The 24,172-nt window shown below is 42.6% G+C and overlaps 2 protein-coding genes across 2 annotated transcripts in view; one reads left to right on the plus strand and one right to left on the minus strand.

Annotated features, from left to right (window-relative positions):
* Positions 1-24,172, minus strand: part of macrod2 (mono-ADP ribosylhydrolase 2) — a 409,646-nt gene that overhangs the window by 315,504 nt on the left and 69,970 nt on the right. The gene's annotated exons all lie outside the window — the stretch shown is intronic.
* flrt3 (fibronectin leucine rich transmembrane 3) lies at positions 13,836-24,047 on the plus strand. Its single transcript, XM_006806941.3, has 3 exons — positions 13,836-14,100; positions 19,122-19,842; positions 20,864-24,047. The coding sequence occupies exon 3, from the start codon at positions 20,906-20,908 to the stop codon at positions 22,856-22,858; it is 1,953 nt and encodes a 650-aa protein (XP_006807004.1). The 5' UTR covers positions 13,836-14,100; positions 19,122-19,842; positions 20,864-20,905; the 3' UTR covers positions 22,859-24,047.

Consider the following 24,172-nt stretch of genomic DNA (forward strand, 5'->3'; position numbering starts at 1 on the left):
GACCTCGAGACAACGGGAGGGGATGCAATATGTCGAGAGCGGTCCCAGAGATTCTTCCCTGGACTAATTAAATGGGGATTCACATTACTATAAACAATGGGAAAAATATGGGCCAAATCACCTTAAGCTGCTCCGCATGTACTGCATAGCCTGCTGGTGCCATGACAAATCCTCTCTTTTCAATGGGATGCATAGCACTGCTGGCTGAAGTGACGGCTTTGTGTCATCGTTCCTCATTCATCCAGTCACATCCACAACAGTGATGGAGAGAGCTGCGGTGCACACGCGATTTCTGCCATATGTGCAAAAAGGCTCATTGCACATGTGGCAACGAGCACTGTCAGCATTGACTCCAGTGAAGTGTAACCACACTTCTAAACTTTAAGATCTCGCCTGCATTGTCGCTAAGAGCAGGGTCTCTGCGTGTTCTGCAGGATGTGGCGATGAGTAATGCTCACTGGCTCAGAGAGGGACAAGAACGTCTTCTGGATTCAGACTGACAAAAATGCGATTCAGAGTTAGACAAATAAAAAAACGACGGGGTGAGAGACAATGCAATCATGTACATTGTTATTTCAAACAATGAAATTCCAAAACAATTGTGTTTCATAGCGCGCTATGGGAGAAAGGATGATCGGGCCTGGAGACGCCTCAAAAAGGGGACAAACCCACATTGATGGCAGCAAAGCTGACCTAAAATGGACCCTCTGAAAATGTTATTTAAAAATCCTTCACTATTCCCACAACCAGACAAAATCCAGATACTAAGTAACTGTCAAAGATGATGAGGAAACTTTTTGCTTGTTTGTTTTACTTTCCAGAGAAAGCGCTCCCTGTCACGCACTGTCCCATAAGAGCCTATTGCACACATAACGCTCAAACAGAAACACACTGTAGAAGCAGGGATGTCAAACTCAGTTTACATCACGGGCCACATACAGTCACTTTGATCTTAAGTGGGTCAAATCAGCAAAAATCCCCTTTCTGTCATTCTTACGTAGTTTAACTGCACATTCAATCCTTGAGATCTCAAAGTAAGAAAAAGAAGTGCAATTTCAACAGTACATGTCATGATTCGGCTGTGTGGCAGGCAGGAATTGGACCCAAACGCAAACTCATGGGGACACGGGGGATAAACTCAAAAAGCACAGCTTTATTGCTGGAAAACAGATCACAAGCTATAGAAAACTACACTGGGAAAAACTAAATATAAAGCTCACCAGGAAACACAGGGAGACTCACACACAGCATGAGGGAGATCACGACACTGACACAGAGAAACACAGGGCTTAAATACACTGGGAAATAACGAGGGGGACGAGACACAGAAGGGGAGCACAGCTGGGAGAAATCGGACATAACGAGACCCAAGGGAAGCGAAACTCAATACATTCACGTAGGACACAGACCTTCAATGTAAAACAGGAAATGTAACATAGACGCAGACTTGACTAGGGGAGACAGAGCCACTAAGAAACACAGAACAATAACAGGGAGACACAGAGGGCGGCTAACTAAATACTCAGAAAACTAAAGAGAATACAAGAAAGCCAAACTAAGACACTAGACTAAAGAATAAACTGGGGCAACAAAGAGAACTAAGATCATAATACAAAAACTCAGACACAAGAAACTCAAAACACTGGGTCACCGACCCAGGGCCGTGACAGTACATCTCTGTTTTTCTACATGATAAAGAAATGCTGCTGTAATAAATGAAAGAAATCTCTCAGCATGACTCTTTGGGTTTAAATTCTAAGAAATAAATATGTAAAATTACAGAAAAAGTTCTGGTAGCTCATTGCTCCAACTGTGCTGTAACCTTAAAGCAGAAAATTCTTATGAATTCACAGAAATTTTTCTGTTTTATTTATCTTATTTTACAGTGGACACCTTGTATAAAACAGACATTTCTATAGTTGATAACTGTTAATCTATTAGTTCAATAATACTGTAGTGTGGGCCAGAATCTGGCCTCTTCTAGTAAACAGAGGCAGTTGCGCCCATAACTTAAGCCTGTTGGTAAGTGACTTATTAAGTGCATTAAAAAGTTAAAACACAAAGCTTTTGGATTACTACATTATTAGATGAATGGTATTAATTGCTGGTATTGCTTTCACCATATCTGTCACTCCATCACAAACCATTACAAGTGTCTGACTCAAAGTGAAGGCTAATTTCAAAGCCGGGTGCGATCCGACCCATTAATACTGAGCACTCTTGCAGTAACGTAGTAAAGCACTCATGGGTTGGAATCTCAGCATGCTGACAGCCATTGCAGTTGGTGAGACCTCATTGTGAAATTTTTGCTAGTATTTATCTTTGACACCACTTATCTATGAGTCCAAGTGTGCTTTACTTTTCACATTTCATCTTACAACAACTGCATCCAGCAGGCTTTGAGTGAAATTATCTCTGCAAGCACAAATTAAAATCCATTTCAACAACAAATTACCATACGAGGCCAGTAAGGTCGGCACTAATGAAACACCAGAACTTGTTGGAGTTTCTCATTTCTTTTTTGCACACCACCTTGCGAAGCAGACGGTTGTGCGCTAGTCACTGAAATAAACAGAACACTCCATCTAAAAGGTCACAGGTGCTTATCAGACTGTTCGAGCTGTTGCTCTATAGCTAAGAAAATGTTCTGAGAGGCACAGCAAATAAGAGCAACCATACGAAGGATGGACAGTGACAGCACAGCTACATACAAGCAAGACATGCATAAAGATTTCACTTACACCTTGCCAAAGCACTTATCACCTGTCACTTTGACCGAGCATCTGCTCGCCAATCCGGCTGAGTGCAAAGGTAGAGCCCCACCCCTTCCCCCAACCCCACATCTCATCAGAGATGCATTGAAATCCAATCGCTCGTATGGACTCGGTGGGTTTGAAAAGAATTACCTGTGCAGATTAGAATTAGACGAGGCTGGGAAAAAGCCACCGTCTGATCATTCCAGCTTTTCCTGCTTTGTTTGTTTTCCCCACACTTAAGCTAAATAAGTAATTGCAACCACACAGCCAATCTCACCGTGGACACAGCAAAGCAAAACGCACACCTCCAGGAGCGCAACAACACTGACGGGCTAATAAGAAAAACTCTCTTCTGCAATTTCCATGACAAGCAGTGCAATCAAAGGTGTATGGTTTAAGAGAAATTCAGGTGAATTGTATATCTTAGACACAACATGTAACATGTGTGGACATATACTCAAAAAGCAGTAGACCAGTGTTCAATTGTTCAGTGATTTCACGTATCTGGGTCTACTTTTATTTATTTTTCTGAAGATAAATGAACTGAGCCAGCTTCCTTTTAGTAGCACGATACATATCATATCATTTTCTTGATATTCATATAATATAAAAATGTGCCTTTGGCTTTATTCATTGATTACCTAATTTATATTCATGGCCACCACATGTAGAGCTTTACATAAAAACCTATCTGTAGTTAGTGAGTTGGTTAAAGAGAAGGAAAAAGAAAAAAAACTGTGTGGAGGCCAACTTTTACAGTATGGCAGTACTTTTCCCCCCTTTAAAATTTTTCTTTGTTATGTCTCTTTGTACATGCTGTAATTCAACCACCTACAGATTTAAAAGGTGATTTAAGCTCATAGAGTATTTTCTGTGCCTGTGTAGGGATCAGGGCAGCGGTGACTGCACATTTTGCTTTTTGACTCTTTGTGCGTTAACACATCTGCTTCTGCAGACTTCCCTAGCAGGCCAGGCATGCACAGTAACGAGTGCATGGCCACTGTTCGCTTCAAGCTATTGAGTACTTGAAAGCGACAGAGCTCTCGTGACAGGTCTCAGGTCTCAGCTCATTAGGTAGTAGGAGCTCAGGAAAAACTAGGACCACTTTGTCTTCCAGTATGACAAAAATAGCCTTCTGTAAATAGATGAGCCAGTGGCGCTCTAACATCAGTGTGTGACCATTTAAATAATCAAAGAAACACACGCTAATAAAGAGGAAGATGTATTTCTAAGCTGTTGCTTACTAGATTAAATTGTAGAAACATGACTCACTTTGATCATCATACTGGTGTCCAGACAGGAATCAAAAATATAAGAGATCAGACTGTGTTTCTTCATTGTGTCTCATCCTAAGAACACTGTGTTCCAGGGTTATTGTGAAACTGATGTGGACTTTTGCTAGGCCAGCTTGACCTACTGAGGCTGCAAACCCATGCCGTTTGGGTTGATTCAGCTCTATTGCCATGGAAACATGGCTTCGTAAACAAAGGAAGACAGTTTGTTAAACATGGGGGTGGGGGGTGGGGGGGCAAGGTCAGCTGGCCATGTGATGTGGGTGGAAGCAGCAGCGATCACACGCAGAGGGTGCAGGGGCAAACTTGTTGCATGAAACTAACAACAGAACTTTGACTTAGAAAACCTTCTGTTGCTGTGACTGAATTTGCGCTGAGGAGTAACAGTGAGAAAACTTTCCTTTTGTTGCAGTTTACAGCCATCGTGAGCGACGCACCTAGCAGACCTTATGTGGTGTAAACCGATGCTTGACACTTGTATCCCCACAGTCATACACAAGTCTCCCACTGACAAAAACAGACATGAAGAATGGCTCAGGTAAACTGACGGCTGGATACGTGAGAAGCTTCAGACGCCTGTCAGACTTTGAGAAAAATCACACAGCAAGTCTCTATGGAGGATTCTGTGTCACTGCCTTCAGAAGAACCAGGCAGGGGTTCGGCAGCCTTAGCCCCAATTATAACCCAGCAGATGACTGTGTAACATACAGAAACCTGTTACGCTACAGTAAGACGGGGACTGAGTACTCCTCTATTACTTCTGACACACTCAGCTTCAGATGACATGAATGATGTGACTGATCTCTGCCATCCCACTCAAAGATCTGGTGACAGAAAAGAACTGGGTCTCTCTACACTGCATGAGAATAAGAACCTCCTGCTTGCCAAACAAGAGTAAAAGCCACCTGATGCAACTGTAACTCACTTAGTCCAGACTCTAATTACTAATATTCTCAATATTTCTTTCAGGCAGCACCAGTGTTCTTAGATAAAAGTAAAAGAAAAAATGCGCTAATACTCACACACAAGAAATCATAACAATCGATCAGGCCGATCAGAAATGAGTCTTTACAGCTAACACTGACATGAGTATGCTCTTGTAAAAGGAGGCTTCCTCCTGGGAGGGCAAGATAATTCCCAATTGATCCCATTGGCTTCCACACACAACTACATACACGCAACTGGAGAACAGACAAGAGCGAGAATATTCATTAGGAGGACACCGAACTCTAATTAAGCAAGGTGGAAGGAACGCATGCAGGTGTGGGGTGCACCTGGTTTCCAAAACTCTCGCTTATCCCTGTTGCAGCCGCACTGGGATGTTACCACTGTCCCTTTCTGCAGTTGTGATGTCACTCCCAACCCAACACCCCCACTTCTAACGACCCAACACCCTACATTCCTCTGTTCCTCATACAGCACCTCAGTGGCGCCTGGTGCAGGCGCGAAATTTGTCAGGCTGGAAAGCTGTCCGCACAGACAGGCAATCTAAACCGGGAGGAGACGCTCCTCCTGCTTGACTGGCAGATGCATTCCCGCTGGCCGGCTCCAACCCGTCAGCTCCGACAGAAAAAAATGTCCAAGGCAGAGTGAGACCAAATGTAAAAAAAAGCACAGGTGTTTGTTTGTTTTTTTCCTTTTTGAAAGGAAATAAAGACTTTACTTGTTTTCTTGCATTTTACTCTACAGAATCAAATTAATTAGAAGAAACATCAAACTACATTTTTTTTAGTCATTGCCGGATATCTCCACATTATGCACAGCTGTAAATACACTCAAATATAAATGTCTGGTATATTTTTTATGATAACTGTTCTAAAAACACTAAATATGGCTGCTAGAGTTATGGCTCTATATGGGGTGTCACCTGTTGCTATGAAGTCAAATTGAAGTCTGTCCATACATGTGTGTGTGTGTGTGTGTGTGTGTGTGTGTGTGTGTGTGTGTGCGTGTGTGTGTGTGTGCTTCTCTGCGAGTTACTGAGAGAATGTGTTTTCAGTTGCCAGCGTTTGTTTGAACAGCGCCCTGATGAAAGCCTGACAAACACGAGGGAATGTCAGTGGACAGCTAAAGTCAACACACAGACTTTACCAGGGACCCTTGTGAGAGGGGCCACGTCCTCTGACACAACACCGGACTGTCTCCATGCCTCTCCTCTCCCACAGCCTCTCCAAGCAAGACAAGACAGAGATACTTAACAGAGGAACAACTATGCTGTCTGATAAAATATAGACATGTAAAAAGAGTGTGAATCGTGATTTAGAGAGTGACCGAGATGAAAAGAAACCCATGAAGAAATACGACAAGGGTGGCAGGATGTTGAGGCTAAATCAAATAAAACATATCCCTTTCTACAATCTGTGCTTTGCTAGTGTGAAAAAAAAAAATGTGATAATCTCCCTTCCACTTTAAGTGGACTAACTGATGCAGACAAAATATTCAAGGCAAGCTCCACATACTTGCTTTGAATATATTGTTGAGATTACAGCCTCGTATTTTTGGTCTGGTAATGTACTGTGAAGGCCGGGAAGGGCAAACGGTAAAGCAGGCTGGGCAAACATCTAGCCCTATTCAAGTCAGAGCTAAAGCTTCACTTTTTTTCTCTTGGTCCATTTTTGTGTGGGAAGCTAGCGGAGCAAGCCTGAGTCCCTATTGACTCAATGTGCTGAGACGTTTTCCCTTTTACCATTGCTAAAGTAGGCATGAGCACTAATCCTAAGGGGTTAAATGGACCCTCCTCTGGGATTGCCCTATCCTGGGAGAGCCGGGGGCGGCGGCTGCTGTGATGCACACTGAACTTTAATGGATTTTGGCAGAAATTTGGCTTAACTTTTACGAACTGTGCAAAAGAATTACAGTTATTAGTGCGACACTGAAACAGCGCGTAAAACAATTCATGTTGAATTTGTATCCGCTTATATTCAAGGCTTCCCAAGGCAGATACTCAGGTGACAAGCAAGAGTTAGAGGAATGCCGCTTATCATGGTAATGAAATTTTAATGATCACAGGCGGGGGAAAATGGGTCACTGGTGAAGCAGAAAGGAAAGTTGTAGTTAAAAACATAAAAAGTAAAGAAAATTCAATGCAAAATAATTCAACTGGGCTACATTATGAGAGCATAGCTGAAGCGCTGGAGGAGAGAAAAAATGCAGAATCTGTGCTGCACATCAGAAGCTGCAACAGAGAGAATATAACAAATACCTGTGTTGGTTGCATTTTTTTAAATATTATTACAGTATACGAAATAATATGGAAGACTAGAGATGAAAAAAACACAAGTTTAGATGATCATAGCAAAAAGGATCATAAACTACAAATTACACCCAGAGAGCGATGGATGCCTAAATAGGAAACGCTAGCATTTTCAATATTCAACAATGACCTTTACAAAGAAAAGAGTGTGTTTTTGAGAGCCTCTTGCAATGTTATGCAGAAACGTAATGCAGTCAGCTACGATTCAATCAAGAGAAGACTGTTCGCCAATAACACCCACTAGAGAAAGGGACCATTTCCATTTCAAATCGCAGCCATTCTCACACCAACACTGAGACAGCATCAGCGCCTGCCAAAGTCTGGCAGCTCCTGCCCCCAGTGTTTATTCCTATGGCTGTGTATAAATTCACGTCTCTGTTATTGCCTGTGTGATTGATGTTGGGTATAATGACACCGCTTCTATTTACCCAACACACCTACCCATCTCTTCTATCCACGATTTGCTTGGTTGACTTCCTCTGACTTTTACTGGTTGTCTTTGATGGGTCAGCTGTAAGGAGTTCTTACCTGCCTGAGAAATGTCACAGCTTTGTCTTTACTGTTCGTTTGTGAGACTGGAACGCAGAGGGTTATATTACAAGAGGAAAAGCACTGTTTCTGTGCACAATGCCTTTACCGCAGCATATACAACAAATCTTTGTTTACTTTTGTCTCTGTTAATACAGACTTGCACACTTCTAAGTCTAAAGAACACAAACAGTCTATCTTAAGTTTTTACTAAATGAAACACAGAAGCACAGAAGTCTATACATTCATAGTTTCTACATCAGTGAGTTAGTACTTTATGTTATGCTGTGCAACACTTTCCAATTAAATGGGAGGCAAACCCTCCTGGCATACTTTTGTCTTTATAACTTTCTGATTTTTAATTAACTAATTTAACTTACCTGACTGTATTTAATATTGAAAGAAAAGGCATACCTCGCTGTAGGTTCACCCTGAACTTTAACTCAATGCACATGTACACAAGAAGTATATTACCATGCAAGATCAAGGTTCTCATTCCTCCCACAGAGAAATCCACCAACACTTCATCCCCGTCACCACTAATACATTACACAGCTAATATACACTTCTTTTTGGTGAAGGTTAACCTCAGGAACACCCCAGCAACAGAAAAGCATAAAAAGGGTCTACTCCAGTTACTCCCGGTTTAAATATAACGTGTCATTCACAACTCCACCACAAGCACCTTACACTCTTGCGCTAATAGGTAGGTGGCTACTCGACGTCTATTTCTTTCAGGAAAGTCAGAAATGTCCCCTCTTCTCAACCATTCCTTTTCTTCCCCTCATCACTGCTTTCTATGGAGCTTCCTTTGATGTGGCTCCTGGCTGTAGAGGAATAAGATACCTGATATGCAAGCCACTCGAGACGAGAGCTGTAGCACTGGTGTCAGACGCTGAGGCATAGACGCGACCTTTTTGTTGGAGTGGTTGGAGGTGTTACCCAAAAACACCTTCAAGTGGCGTTTAATGTCAGTCAAGCAGCCCCAGTAAAGTAAAGTGGAGTGAAGTAAAGTGAAAACCCTTTGTAGAAAATATCAACATAAATCTACCCAGCTTTGACAGAAAACCTCATCAGTGCGGAATTATTTCATTGTAGACAATCATGCAGAATCAGTGAAGTAGATAATGTAAATGTGTTTTAAGTAGATGACGTAAAAGCATCATATCCCATCTGAGAGCACTATTGTGCTCAGCAGTGGAAATCAAATAGAAATGATTTATTTTTTTTTAAAAAAGGTGATTTTTGATATGACTCAAGAGAGTAAACAGAGTGATCCAGACACTAAGCAAACTAAGCCAGTGTTTGGCATAGATAAGTGAAGAGTTTGATCTCAATGGTGGCAGCTCTGTGTGACAAGAGTTCCCTTCTGTATTCTTACATCCCTCCCACCCCCCACTCACACTTTACCCAAAATGCTGTTCCCATAGAGCAGTGGTTCTTAACCTTTTTGGAGGTACCGAACCCCACCAGTTTCATATGCGCAATCGCTGAACCCCTTTAGTGAAAAATAAAATAAGATTTTTTTCAAATTCAAGACATGCATATGTTTTTTACTGGTGCACAAAATGGGCCGTGCGTGCATACATGCACGGCGGAGGCTCTGCCGAACCCCTGAGACCGACTCACCGAACCCCTAGGGTTCGATCGAACCCAGGTTAAGAACCACTGCCATAGAGCCACACTTCCTGTTTGTGATCCAATCAACAGGGCCATTACAGACTGTGAGGTGCTGTATAATCTATCTTATCTTATCTAGAACAGAAAAGACTCAGTTTGTTTCTCTAGATAACATTAAGTCACAGTTCCTCTTCTTCTTCTTATAGCTTTAAACCCCGAGTGACCCTTTCATAAGCCATCCAAAGTCCAAGGTACTAAATTCACCCACATACTGAAATATTGCATTCTAAGTTAAAGCATTGGGAAACTGCATGTTTGTCTTTGAGGCCCTGTCTGTGCCTCCACAAACAAAGATGTCGAGTAGGGGTAATGACACGTTTATGGCAGAAAAAGGAAAACAGTTACAAAGCAAAAGAAAAAGGTTTCAATTAGCTGCACTGGAGATGTACGCTGAGCTGCGAAAACACTGTATGGTAATTCTACCTTTTATCTCCTTTATTGTGCTGATTAGTGCGGTGGGGGGAGAGTGCTCTATCTAATCTGATCACAGAGCATTGTGTTTGGGGTCATTAACCTATGGGAGGTCCTATGGTTGACAAGTCACCTCCTAGCCCTCCCCCCTTTTACCTTCTTCGTGGAACTCGTTCATCCCCGAGTTCCTCTGTGTCTGCAGAAAACACAACAGCAACCACAAAAACAGCCAAAGAAAACAAAAGACGAGAGGAAAAACAGCCGATGGGGCTATTTGCATGCCTTGTCATTCTTTCACAAACACAAGGCCCAGATGACTACTGACCGAGGCCACTGGCTTTGCATGAGCAGCAGGATGTCAGTCTCTTTAGTCTAGCTGCTGTTGGCTCTTTTTTCCACCCCTCTGACCTTCATCCCAGTACCAAGAGATTAAGGGGTTAGGCTAACCTTTGACATGTGGGATCTGCATCAGAAAAGACCAGCATCTTACTGTACGGTAGCAAAAAATGCCTGTTGCAAAGCGACGTTTCATGTCACTGGAATCTGCATATGCATACAGATCCCACAAGCTCCATCAGTCAAAGCTTCCTTTTCATAACCGTTTTGGGCAATGCTAATAATCTTTACAATTACATGTATACAAACCAGCACTAATGAAACCTAACATATGTCTGCTCTAACCCATTCAATGATATTATATTTTATCCCACAAAGTCGCTTTTTTATGTCTGTCACAAATGACATACTCTAACCGAACCAATAGCGCCTCTCATCCAAAAAACACAAGGGTAAGCCGTTGTGATACTGTGAAAGGCTGCCTGTCAGAATGACAAAGTGCAGATAAAAAAAAACCTCAGCAAAGATTGCTGCAGATTGCCTGTAGAGGATGAATATGCAAATAAAGCAAGCAGTAAATGAAAAACAAAGTGGGGGTTTTGGCAGCAGCTTTTTACGTGTTCCCCTTAATTTGGCATCATTTAAGAACACAGAAAGTCTATCGATACTGAATTCCAGTCAGAGCACAGAAGGAGACATGGGGGGAAAAACCCCAAATAAATAAAAATCAGTCTTCATTTTCCCCTGCGAGCCCCTGAGCAGTTTCGAGGACTATTGTACACATAAGCTTTTCTGTGAATGCTAAGCTTAAGTGACAAATAAATGGAAAGTTGAGGGAGTTAAAAAAAACAACAACAACATAATAATGATATCTATAGCACTGAGCTTACATAGCGCCAATCAGACTGGGTCCATGTGTTCTGGAAGACAGTCAGAAAAGTAGGACACCTAAGCCTGCCAACTGCAAACAAAATCCATTGACCACAGCATGAGCACAAAAGTAAATCAATTACCTGGTCGAATGCCTGTCGTGAGTGACAAAAACTGTTCTCAGGACAGTCAAATAAAAGAACAAGACCAAGTGCACTTTATCACCTGTTAGTTGCTATCAGACCCCAAAAGGCACTTTAGCTAGCATTCCCAAAAATTAAAAGGCAAAACAAAGTGTGTTGTCTAAACAGAGTGAAACTAGCCAGACAGACTGAAGCACGTCCTTGGGAAACCACAGCACATATCCTCTTGAACAAAAAGATGAACAAGGCAACAGATTTATCCCCTGGTCCTGAGATAACTGAAACCCAACACCATCACCCTCCAGTGGGGCTCTTTGTACATCTAAGAGAAGGTCTATCAACAGCTGCTGACAGATGTGTCTGCAGTCAGTTTAGGAGAGGAAGCCACACTGAGGTCAGGCTCGGGTTTTGCAGCTCTGCCCACCAAGGAGGAAGACACGGATCAGCCCGTGATGTCCGAGACTGACCTTTTCTCACCTCGCAGTCCTCGTCGCCACACCTGAACTAATAAAAGATAGTTACTTTTGTTAATAAAGCAGCCAAAAAAAGAGAGAGCCTCAGTAGGACCTTCTTTACACAACAGAAATTGCATTTCATACAGATTTGCCTCCAAGTGAACAATATACAGACAGACAGTTTATACTTGTCTAGAGATCCCTTTGTGTTTCAAACAAAAGTGAGAGCCACTCCAGCTGGAAAGCAAACAAATCTGAAAAACACCACTGGAGGTCTAAGTAGTTTTGGCAGATGCTCCAGGCTTAAGTGTCTATTCAATCAGCCACTCCAGTTAAGATGGCAATCATGGTTTAACTGTGTGCTGATGTGTTGAGGCTGGAGTTGGATCATGTTCTATCCTGGCAAAATAACTGGGCATGAAATGTCAGCAGTGGTCAGACACTTAGTCACTGTGGTTGTAGCACTCCCTATCCTAACGAGGCCGTAACAATTACTAGGAGTAGAGGTCCTCATTGGCTCATGAACAGACGATGGGAGACCAAATAACAAAAGCAGAGATGGCGTTTTAAACGGTATAATAATTGACTTTTGCTCTTGATTGTATGTTAGGAATCTAAATCCATTAACGGCATTTTTCTAGGCATGCATACTTTGTGATTTTCTGCAACCGACATCAGTCTGCACAGTGTCAGTTTAATTCCTTTCAGCTGTTGTAAGAGCGTGCTATTATTGAGCCTCTATGCTACTTTACTGCTTTTCTTTCTCTTTGCCTTTTCTTTAAACTGTCATTAATTATTACAGGGCAACTGCTCTCTCTTATGACAAACAGAATGCATGATAAATTTTATGCTTGATATTTTAGTCTCCTCAGAACAAGCGAATAACACCTCTCTAACAAACCTGTTTGTTTACTGAAAATGGATGCAGACCCTCCAGGCACTCAGAGCTGAATAGTATAATAGGCTTGAGGTAATTAACAAAAAGTGGTATTGGCAAGAGTGAATGACACGCAAGAGAGGAGTCTCCACATTGCACCGACAGCTGCATACATCACGCAGATCTGATTATTGACCCAATGCCACTGACAGGAAGCTGATATTCAGCAGCAGATGAACAGAGCTGCTCCACTGCAGCTCAGTGCGCCCGGCTGTGGTGTCTGCCCTGTCAGTTCGCCAGAGGGGGAAACACTGGAGATGACGCAGGGCAGGACAGAGTGTTGGTTGGGTCAACTCTTCTGTACAGTCCTTTGACTAACAGGATGAGTCACTGATGCTCGGGGCCCAGAAGGAAGCAAACCAACTGTTTGGCCTCGTTTAACTATGAAACCGAACAGGGTTAAAGAGAAGGCATGAGCGGCAAGAAACAGTTCAGGTATCTCTGAGCAACCGACGCCTCATTCATGTATAAACACACAGACACACTCTTACAGATCCTCTATTAGTGCTTAGCCACACAAACAGAGTCAACCACATATTAGGAATTAGCAACACGGCCCTAAATTCTTGTGATGAATTATTCTGGCTCACTGCGACAACATCATCCAATATTCATTACCTGTCAACTTTTTTTTTAAAAAGATATAATCCTACTCTTGTTGCATGAAGCAGTTCATGCATTTGAAATGCTGGATTTCTTTGCTTCAGAAAAGAAGAAAAAGAAACTGAAAAATGATGACATCTGACATCCGACCCAAACTGATCATCAACTATCCTGGCACATCTGAAACGAACACCCAATGATAATAACAGCTGCCGATATCTCTTCCTTAAGCAAACCACTGCCGGCAAAGTGCTTAGGGCGTATCTCATTTCCACCAGCATGCACACACATACTGTACATCTCCAGTTTTTTTCCCCCACCTCTTTGTCTTTTGATGCCAGCCAGCATCGCTTTCCAACCAGTGACTACTCGCTCATCTTAAGTGCACACATCTAACAAGGATGTGAGTGGCTTTCCCCTTTCCTCCACTCCCTCTAGTGTATCCAAACAACACTGCATCGTGCAGCTCCAAAAAAGAGAGAGAGAGGGAGAGAGACCCCGCCTCCATATGACATCACTGCTCTATTGAAGCAAAGCTAGAGGCAAACACAACTCCACATTTGTATTGAGATCTATCCGTGCACCTATGTCCTCGCACAGCCAGCAGATTGTGTATGTGTGATGGGGTCACCAGTAAACATAGCAGTGACGCTTCTGATAAACTCCGAATAGCTCTAGCCTTGTGAGGGAGTGTGGACTTTTTTTTAATTATATTTTTTTTATTTGTATTTTTCGGGATCTGAATTTAAGCGTGGATTGGATTATTATTTTTCACGCTGCGAAGCTAAATATAAGAGGATACCTGTTACTTTCCATTTTTGGTTGATTAAGTTGAGGTAAGTGCGGAGTTGCTTTTTTTTGTTTTGGGTTTTTATTTTTTTTTTATTTTTTGATGGTACAGTCCTGTTGGGAATGCATCCTTTTCATCTTTTTTGGATCTTCTTTCTGGCAGAAGGAATTGAAAGTAATGCGGAATCCTCAGGAGTTGCTTGTATCTAATTAGTTGCCCTCTTTCCCTCCTTATTTCTAACACTCGGCTCAGGCGAGAGATACTGCGTTTCTTAGAGGTGATTGTCTCAAAGCGATCTTTATTAAAAAAAAATCTCAAGTGCACTTTCTTTTCTTCTAAAATATCCAAATTAGGCACTCATACGCACGCGCGCGCACGCACACACTGAGCGTAGACACTCTTCCCAGGTTGGCAGATAGAAATCAGACAGAAATTATTCTTCTCTTCGTCTCAACCCCCCCTCTGGGTGCCTACAACTTGCTGCTATAGGGTACTGCGTCCCTCTATTTTTTCCAGCGTGTGTCTCTGAGAGCAAACACCCGGTCTGCTTCTCCTGTCTGTTTCTGCCTCAGTGTCGCAGCGCGAGAAGACACCCCGGCGTGCTGCTGGAATTGCAGCGCAGATCCCGCGGATTTAGACACAGAGAGGCAGCTGAAAAAAAAAACAACTCCACTGAAAGCGTCTGCACAATCGCAGTCTAGACGACTTGGATCGGACCCGCTACTATTTATGCAACCTACTAGGGAGTGAAATTTTTAGGCTGTTGTGCAACTGTAAACTCAACCCCAGGTTTGGACGCCCCATCGCCACCCTCCTCTGCTACTAAAATAATAATAATAATAATCATAGGCAATGAGAGCTTTTCTCTGCTGCACGGGCGTAGTCAAAAAAAAAGTAGAAGCCCTTTAAATGCACAAAGTTAAATCCACTTAAGTTTCATCAATTCGCTTATAATCAGCAGCTCACTCAAAGCACATTATGTTACATTAACGAGTATTTAAAACAAACGTGTGGCATTTCGCTGCAGCTGCAGCTCTCTGCGACTTCGTGACAGCCGTGTCATTAAAGCATCAAGAAATAAAAGCGCCTTTACAGTCAGCGATAGCTTCACTCGATCAGTCTGTCACGTTAACGAAAAGCCGTGTTCGTCTCTGTGCAATCAAACTGATCACCATCCCAGCAATACAATAAAAGTGGACGCCTTCTTAGCAGCAGCACCAGGACAAGGACAGTGGTTAATCCAATTTAGCACAGCCTTTTTATCTTCGTGAGACGATAAGGTCATCCAGGCTTTGAACAACATATCTGTATACGTGTATGTGTGTGTATGTGTGTGTAGGCTGGAGCCTAATTTCCGCACATCACCGGCAGTGGATCCAAACTTGACCCGACTTGTCATGCAATGCAAATAGTAGCTCATTGTTTTTCGGTGTGTTTGACAGACAGTAAAAATAAATAGCCTTTTAAAACGTGGCAGACTTGTGAGAACAGAGCCAATTGTCTTCACTGATAGCTGCCCGAGGCAAAAGTCCCCAGTCAGTTGTTGTGAAAGGGAATTCGACAACTAACCAGGTCACCACTGATTGAAAAAATCAAAGCATTAAAAAAAAGTGAAATTGGTTTGGGGTTGGGGAAAAAGGGGGGGGGGGGGGGGGGGGAAGTATTTCATTACCACCAAGGCATATTTCTGATTCACCACCATGCTCTGAGGAGGCCTAATCCACTTCTTTTCATAATTTATCTATCCACTCGGCAGCATCTTTTATGATCAATCCTAAACTGCAAGAGACACATCATTTCATACTGGTTACTGAAAGTAACAGCGTAAACAGGGCTTCAAGGCCTAAATGCTGCAGGGGGGGAAAACTTAGCCATATGACTCAGAACAAGCTGTAGTAGGGCCAGTAGGGAGGCTGAACAAATCCCCCCTATTTTGGGTGGTTGTCTGGCCTGTGCCGAGATAGGCTCCTGGAGCTTAACATGAATATTCTGCGTTTGCTTGTCGCATACAGACACACACACACACACACACACAGATTCGCACACATTTTTATCTTGCAGTGCCTACCACCCCCATGTGGAGAAAAACAATTGCAGCTGCTACAGATCTTTCCTTTCAGGCTATTACAAAAGAGGGACCCCCGTCTGTCCCGGGCCTATATATGCTCTTAATGGTCCAGCAAAAGTATCATCTGTTCAGCCCATCTAAAGACAACACCAGGAGGCCACATACCAAATCCGTTAAACTAAGAGATTTCTACCCATTCTCTATTTGGCTGAAACGTGTTCTGTGTCCCTGTGCAATCAAATGTGACCATGAATGTTCTGTTGTGTCTCAGCGGCACACAGTAGGCCGCTGCCAGGTGTCTTGACATACAATCTCCTAAATTGTTAATCAATGCTACGTGCAAGCGTTCCCACTGACAAAATCTCACCTCTGTTAAAAGCAGGGAAAACTATTCATTTTGCTTTAAAATTTCCGTGTCCGTTTATTTTGATACAGCCCCAAACAATCTTTGTCCACCTTGACTGTTTCCTTAAGTGCTATCGCTGTGCCAGCTGATGTTGCAGGCACACAGCTTAGAGAGCGAATCTGAGCAAAACATAGCCCACAATGACTGTACTGTGCAATCTATCATAATTCTAAATTATGAATTAGAATGAAAGATCAACAGCAGATACAAACAACAATGGTTTCCCAATGGAAGGCTCTACCGTGGTTTCAAAATTAATTTCAGGGCTTATGAATAATTTAGCAGTCAGCCATTACTACTTCTTGAGCTTCACCCCCACCAATGCAGCCCATGTAATATTATTCTGTATTTTACTGAACTAAAAGTCATTATAATCTGCAATACTTTTGACAGGCATGAAATTGTTCCTATATGAATTTTTTTCTACCAAAGCCTTTCTTGTGCAGTGCATGCCTACAGGGCACAGAGTCTTGGGCTCTGTTATTGCAGCTTAATGTGCATTTATGCGTGTTCAGCTCACAATGGCTATCGGTGTCCAGCTTTGTGCGAGCCTCCCACGCTCTTCACTGAAAGGTAACTTGCTGTACACCAACACGCAATTTTACTAGGATGCTCAATTTAACTTTGCCAGTTCGGATTAAATGAAGCAGAATCCACTCTGACTGCTGGAGAAATCCCTTGTCCTGCCAGCGGAGCTTATTAGAACGATGGAGAAAGACATCCATCACTAAAAACGTTGAACCCACCGTTTATTGCTCTCAGAATGATTGTGTGCACGGGAAACAAAGCACTGCGTGCGCGCAACTGCATGAATTTGGCTGGGCGTGCATTTGTAAATGGGAACAGAGGAGGTTTGCATAATGCACTGTTTTAAGTTAAGGCATTTTGTAAATTGTCTGAATAAAAGTTCCAAAAACCTTAGGACCCCCCCTCTGTGAGGCTACATGGTCCACATGCTTGCCTTGTAGTGAACAATGGAGAGGGGGCCACTCTCCTGAAATCCGAAGAGCATGGAAAAAAAATTGGGGTTGGGTGGGGGTGGTGGAGGAGACCATCAAGCGTCTAGGCCTGACTGTTTTTCTTGTAAAATAAGCATGATGTGCTATGTTCAAAGCACACTTCTGATAAATCACACACACGATATGACAGAGCACACCGAGGCCGACAGATTATTCTGCCACATGTTCTTAATGAATACCCACATCTCATCATCTCCTACACTGGACACTGAGTTACATTCTATAATGCTAGGGTTTTTCTGGCTAAAGAAAGGAAATGCTGTGCCATATCATTTTTGTGACAATCACCCTTTCTCAAACCCCAAAAGTCTATTATTTTGGAGTACAGCTCTTCCTTCGGCAGAAACGTAGAGGCACTTTTTTTTTCTTTTACCTAATGCCAACATTTCCAGCATTCAAATCAAGACGGCACACATTTAGGGAAAGGAGAACTTTTAGGTGAAAGAGGCTATTTAAAATTGAAATAGCCTGACTAAGTGCTGCACATAAAGTTCATTCCACCAGACAGACAGCACATATTCCTCTATCATCCCACCATTTTCTAAAGAACTCCATTACTAAATGTAATCTTTCTTTTCCCCTCATCAGACTCCTTTAGTCTACAAGTTAGTAGAGGTCACATCTGGTGCTTTTTTTTTCTCCTCCCCAGACTCTAATCTACTACTAATGTAATACTGGACCGAGCACCCGTGTTTAGATGGAGCAGAAGGAAGGGGGGCGTTATTATGAGACAGCATCTCAGGAGTTGTAATCGAGTTACAAGCCTCTCAATTCCCTAATCTTCTCCTTGTCATGGGTTACAACTGTTAAATGGCTGGGCCTCTTGTTCCTAATTTACCTTTACATGTTTTACAGCATAGAGGCAGCAAACAGGTCACATGGATGCTTAGGACACAAAGCTATTGTGTTGTAAAAGGGAACCATAACATTTTCCTTGGCAAAGGAAATTCTATTTTTACGAACAGAAGGAGCGTTCACAGAATGTAAAGAGAGGATGGGGTGGAGGTAAGAGGTCACAGGGAGGTGCTGGTCTTGACAGGGATGGACGCACCAGACATCCTCTTCTTAGGAAATTCGAACAGCCTTCATTTGTCATGAAAGCTTTTTAACAATGTGAGTAATTCAGCAGGCGCCGGCTGGATCGTTTCTTCTTCCACCTCTAATATCTGGACTTTCTAAACTACCAGAAACCGTTTTTTTGTTTTTTTTTTTAAATCACAGGATCTGCTCTATTTTTTAAAACACGTACTGAAGTAAGGAAGGAGCTCCACCCGTAGCCATTGTTGAGCTGTGGGGTTTGAATCAGTGTTGTCTTTTTATCCACGGACGTTCTTGTAGCGGGATAGAAAAGAAATGTGGTGTGTTGGAGTGGCTCACTGTAAAAGGTCAACAGGCATATTTTTAGTATTGCATTAGAGGGTACTTTTAAATACAAAGTCACAATATAAGGCCGGGCAGAAGCCATGATCAAACATCTCTAAATGCAATTAAATTTTTTTGCAATTTTACAAGGTGAAGTCAATGAAACCCGATCATTTAAAAACTGAATGCATTGCTCTTTGGTTATTTTTCAGAGCACCATTCCAGGTGTGAGGAGTGCACAGAATGACTCAAGCTGCAGATACGTGAGAGAGGCTGTGCCCAGAAGGATAAGCAACTCGCCTTGTTTCTCTCCTTAGTGGAGAGGAGAACACTGGTTATCTGCTTCAGGAAAAAGGACCAGAGCCCTGGATTAATGTGTATACAGGCTCAACAAGGGAGCAGAGGATTCTGGGTTACCTGAAGACTTGGAGTACACAAGTGAACAGGCCTGGATTGAGCCTGTGGCAGAGGGGATTGGCATGGCTCAGACCAGCTTTGTGTGAACTCATCATGCCTGCCGGCCGTGATTGCAGACAGGAGCCTTTGCAAAAGTCCGCCACGTACAACAAACGGATAACAATACAACACCCCAAAAATCTAATTTGCGGTTATGGCTGTTAAGCTTGACAGCTGCAGCAATCGTTAGGATTTTCAATATTACCTGAGAGTACATGCTTTGTCAGTGGCAGGGGATGCTTTTTGTACAGGCTTATTTGCCATGGTAAATTCATTGAAGGCATGAGCCTCTGACCACACAGAGGAGGTCATCGTCCAAACAAGGATCAGCTCAGCAAACACTGACCAGGTCAGGATATCACAAGAAACCCCTTGGACAAACTTTTTCCTTTGAGAAAGGATAAGAGCAAATTCAAGAGGAAATCTTGATTGGATTTTTAGGTGGCTGGAAAGGATTTACCACATCGTATAAATCAGGTATGACAAATACAGAAGGCTTTGCTTCTTTCCACTTCACTCACCAGATCAGCATTTTCTAATTAGACGTACAGGAAGAGAGGTCATGGCAGGAATGCATAATGAAAGAAATAATTCAGTAGTACCTAAAGTAAAGGGCAACGTACACATAGCTGACGAAAAAAGAGACAGATACTTTCTGCTTTTGCCATTTTGTTGATGTCAAGGCTGTCTGTTTGAAGTCCACAACCCTTAAATATAATATATATATTTACTGTAATAATTAAACAGTCGCTGCCTTTTTTTTTTATAGCATTTTTAACATGCCATACACACTTACAGCAAAAATCATTAACACACTGCTGTGCAAAATTCTTGTGACTTTAGAAAACATCATTTGAAAAATAACTTCTTAAATCTAAACTTTTAATATGTTAAACATTTACAATCAAGCCTTATTCAAGAGACATTTTTTCCTAATCAGTTGGTTAAACTCGGATTTCAAACAGCTAAGGACATTGGTATTAATCTGTCAGGATTTAAGGTATGCCAGGTTCGCGACAGTTCATTGAGACAGCCGGACTTTTTTCACCCCTGTGATCTCTGGCAATGAGAGACAGCCTTCAGCTTGAGAAATGTATAAAGCTTGGGAATGCATTACATTTCAGAAGTCGTGGGGGAAAAGTCGATGCACTCAATTTTAATTCACAGAGGTGCAAAGGTGCAACATTTTTTATTTAAGACAAAGCATCATTTAACTATTTAGAATGCAGGGTAGGTAAAGATGTAAAGTTACACAAAGATTAGAATATTTATGTAACGAGTATATTGTGAAACAAAAGATACATTTTCACTGTGTGATAATCCTGATAAACAAATCATATAAATTAAAAATTAGGGATTCAAATGATTCTTTCAGCACATATTTAATTGAGCCAGTGCTGCAGGCAGCTTTTCAAACACCCAGCAATTCTGAAAACAGAAACTTGGCTGCGCTTTCAAGGCATTGTGCATTAAATGTACACTTGTGTATTCTCCCCAGGGGCTCTTGAGTGATTAGACTGCCAGGCAACACACCCTCAAGATGGTGCGTCAGTGCAAGTCCTTCGTCCTCTTCCTCATCAGGATCGGGCTGCTGCTGGGTCTTGCTAACCCCTTGGTGACCTCTGCCTCATGTCCCTCAAGTTGCCGCTGCGATGGGACCTTTATCTACTGTAATGACCGTGGCCTGACTTCCATCCCTACTGGTATACCCCAGGACGCTACAGTGCTGTTTCTGCAAAACAATCGCATTAAGAGTTCGGGCATTCCCTCAGAGCTTCGAAGGCTCATAAAGGTGGAGAAGATCTACCTGTACTGCAATAATCTGGATGAGTTTCCTACTAACCTTCCCCTTGGGCTAAAAGAGCTCCACCTTCAGGAGAACAACATTCGGATGATTACTCATGCCTCTTTAGCTCAAATTCCCTACATCGAAGAACTGCACCTGGATGATAACTCTGTATCAGCAGTCAGCATAGAGGAGGGGGCCTTCAGGGACAGTAATCATCTCCGGCTGCTTTTTCTTTCCAGAAACCACCTTAGCACCATCCCTTTAGGCCTGCCTATGAGCATTGAGGAGCTACGCTTTGACGACAACCGCATCTCCACCATCTCAGAGCAATCGCTGCAAGATCTCATCAACCTGAAGCGACTAATCCTGGATGGTAACCTGCTCAACAACCGTGGGATTGGTGAGATGGCTTTCATCAACCTGATCAACTTGACTGAGCTTTCGCTGGTGAGGAATTCCCTCACTATGCCGCCAGCCAATCTGCCAGGCACCAGTTTAGAGAAGCTGCAGCTACAAGATAATCATATTAATCGGGTTCCACCTGGGGCTTTTGCCTTCCTTAGACAGCTGTATCGCCTGGACCTTTCTGGTAACAACCTGAGCAGCCTCCCACAGGGCATATTTGAAGATCTTGACAATCTCACACAGCTCCTGCTGCGCAACAACCCCTGGCAATGCACCTGCAAGATGAAATGGGTGCGTGACTGGTTGCGGTCATTGCCATCTAAGGTGAACGTACGGGGTTTCATGTGCCAGGGTCCTGATAAGGTCAAAGGGATGGCAATTAAAGACCTAACTACAGATATGTTTGACTGCACAGATTCAGAGCTCTTCTCCACATACGAGACGAGCACAGTATCCAACACTCTACGCCCATCACAGCCCCAGTGGCCCGTGTTTGTGACTAGGAGGCCTATAATAAAAGGGCCTGACATCAGTAAAAATTACCACAGCACTACCACCTCTTCAGGCAGAAAGATCATCACCATCAGTGTGAAGTCAAGTAGTGCAGATACCATACACATATCATGGAGGGTGTCGCAACCCATGACTGCCCTGCGGCTCAGCTGGCTAAAGCTGGGGCACAGCCCTGCCTTTGGCTCTATTACTGAAACCATCGTGCAGGGGGAGAGAACAGAGTATCTGCTCACGGCGCTGGAGCCAGAGTCTTCCTATAGAATATGCATGGTTCCCATGGAGACCAGCAACAGTTACCTGTCTGACGAGACCCCCGTTTGCATCGAGACAGAGACTGGCTCTCACAAGTCATACCACCCGACTACAACTTTAAACAGAGAACAGGAGAAGGAGCCTTACAAAAATTCCAGTCTGCCTTTGGCTGCTATCATTGGAGGGGCTGTGGCTCTTTTGGCAATAATCATGTTGGCGCTGGTGTGTTGGTACGTCCATAGGAATGGTTCACTTTTTTCCAGGAACTGCACCTATAACAAAGGCCGTCGGAGAAAGGATGACTATGCTGAGGCTGGCACTAAAAAGGACAACTCCATCCTAGAAATACGAGAAACTTCTTTTCAGATGATACCTATAAATCACCTGCCTGTGTCCAAGGAGGAATTTGTGATACACACAATTTTCCCACCTAATGGCCTGAGTTTATACAAAAGTCCACATAATGACAACAGTATTAACAACAGGAGCTACAGAGACAGTGGAATACCAGATTCAGACCATTCCCATTCATGATATTGCATACGGACATTCATGAGGTGTGCTTGACTCAAACAGAGTGGCAAGACTTTTACAAAACACTGGATCTATAAGACTAAGGAAGCAATGTTCTGTACATTTGCCATATAATTTATATTTAAGGACATTTTATGGAGATGGAGAACGTTCCAGTTGCGGGCCATCACTGAACCATCAGTGGGTATGGTAACCAACTGCAATTCTATATTTTAGGGATTTGTAGTAATTTGTACTGTATTTCCTTTGCTTAAGGTTATCGACCAACAAAAGAAACTCTGTGTTCTACTAAGATATGATGACTTGTCAACTGTGAAAGTGGGTTTTCATTGCTGTGTTGAACAATCAGACTTTAGAAAACCTTGTAGTATAAGCACAGGTCATTCTTTTAACTTTGTGGCTGTCAGAAAAACAAAAAGGCAAAAAAATGACATGACGTAAACTAAGGCACAGCTGATCAACTAATATACAAAGCAGGCATGTTGCCATCTAAAACAATGAGAAGTCAGTAGCTGTCTCCATTTATTATGGACCAAGAATCTTACTCCAGTATTCACCAGGTGTGGAGTACGGAAACTAAAGATGAGGTGTCATGCTTTTTTTTTTCTCTTTGTTCGGTGTGTTATTTTGTTCTGTTTGCAGGAAGAAGAAATACAGCAAAGCGACCCAAGCAGGGTTAAAATGTCTCTGATAGGATTGTAGGCCACAGCACAGGGCAGATAAAGCACACTGACCTAAAGGAGCCCTCTGCTCCTCGAAACAAGTAGACAGGACAGGCTGACACAGAGGACCCCCACTATCTCTATTTGTACGAGCCAACAATGGCTAAATGACAATGGCGGCATTCTTCAGTACCGTGTACCATACGTCATTGTAGTCACCAGGCCAAAAACACAAAACATGCTGGCTTTTATTAGAATTACACCGTGTCAGCAGCTCTTTCTTGTTATGAGTATTATTTTGTAGTATTTTTTTCTTTCAAATGAACACACTTATGTTGCCACAATTTGAAGTCAACTGTTATTTACAATTGAAAACCAAAGTGCATTGTATGCCCTTTGGCCAGTCTTGTATGTGCCTTGATCCAATGCTTATTGTATTTAGCTTTTTAAGAAACCAGTGACTTTTTTTCATACACACTTGAATATGAAAAATATTGGTCATATTACAGAATAAAAGTGAAAAAAAATATCGTTGCTCCTCCTTACCTACTTCTTAAGTACAACAAACACCATTTCAGAATAATATTTATTTTATTCTGTTTAATTATTACCATCGCACAAGGTGTTGATGAAATTTCTGATTTATTTTTTG

This window comes from Neolamprologus brichardi, chromosome 13 (assembly GCF_056152115.1).
Source record: "Neolamprologus brichardi isolate AB-2024 chromosome 13, ASM5615211v1, whole genome shotgun sequence".
In the NCBI taxonomy this organism is placed as follows: Eukaryota; Metazoa; Chordata; class Actinopteri; order Cichliformes; family Cichlidae; genus Neolamprologus; species Neolamprologus brichardi.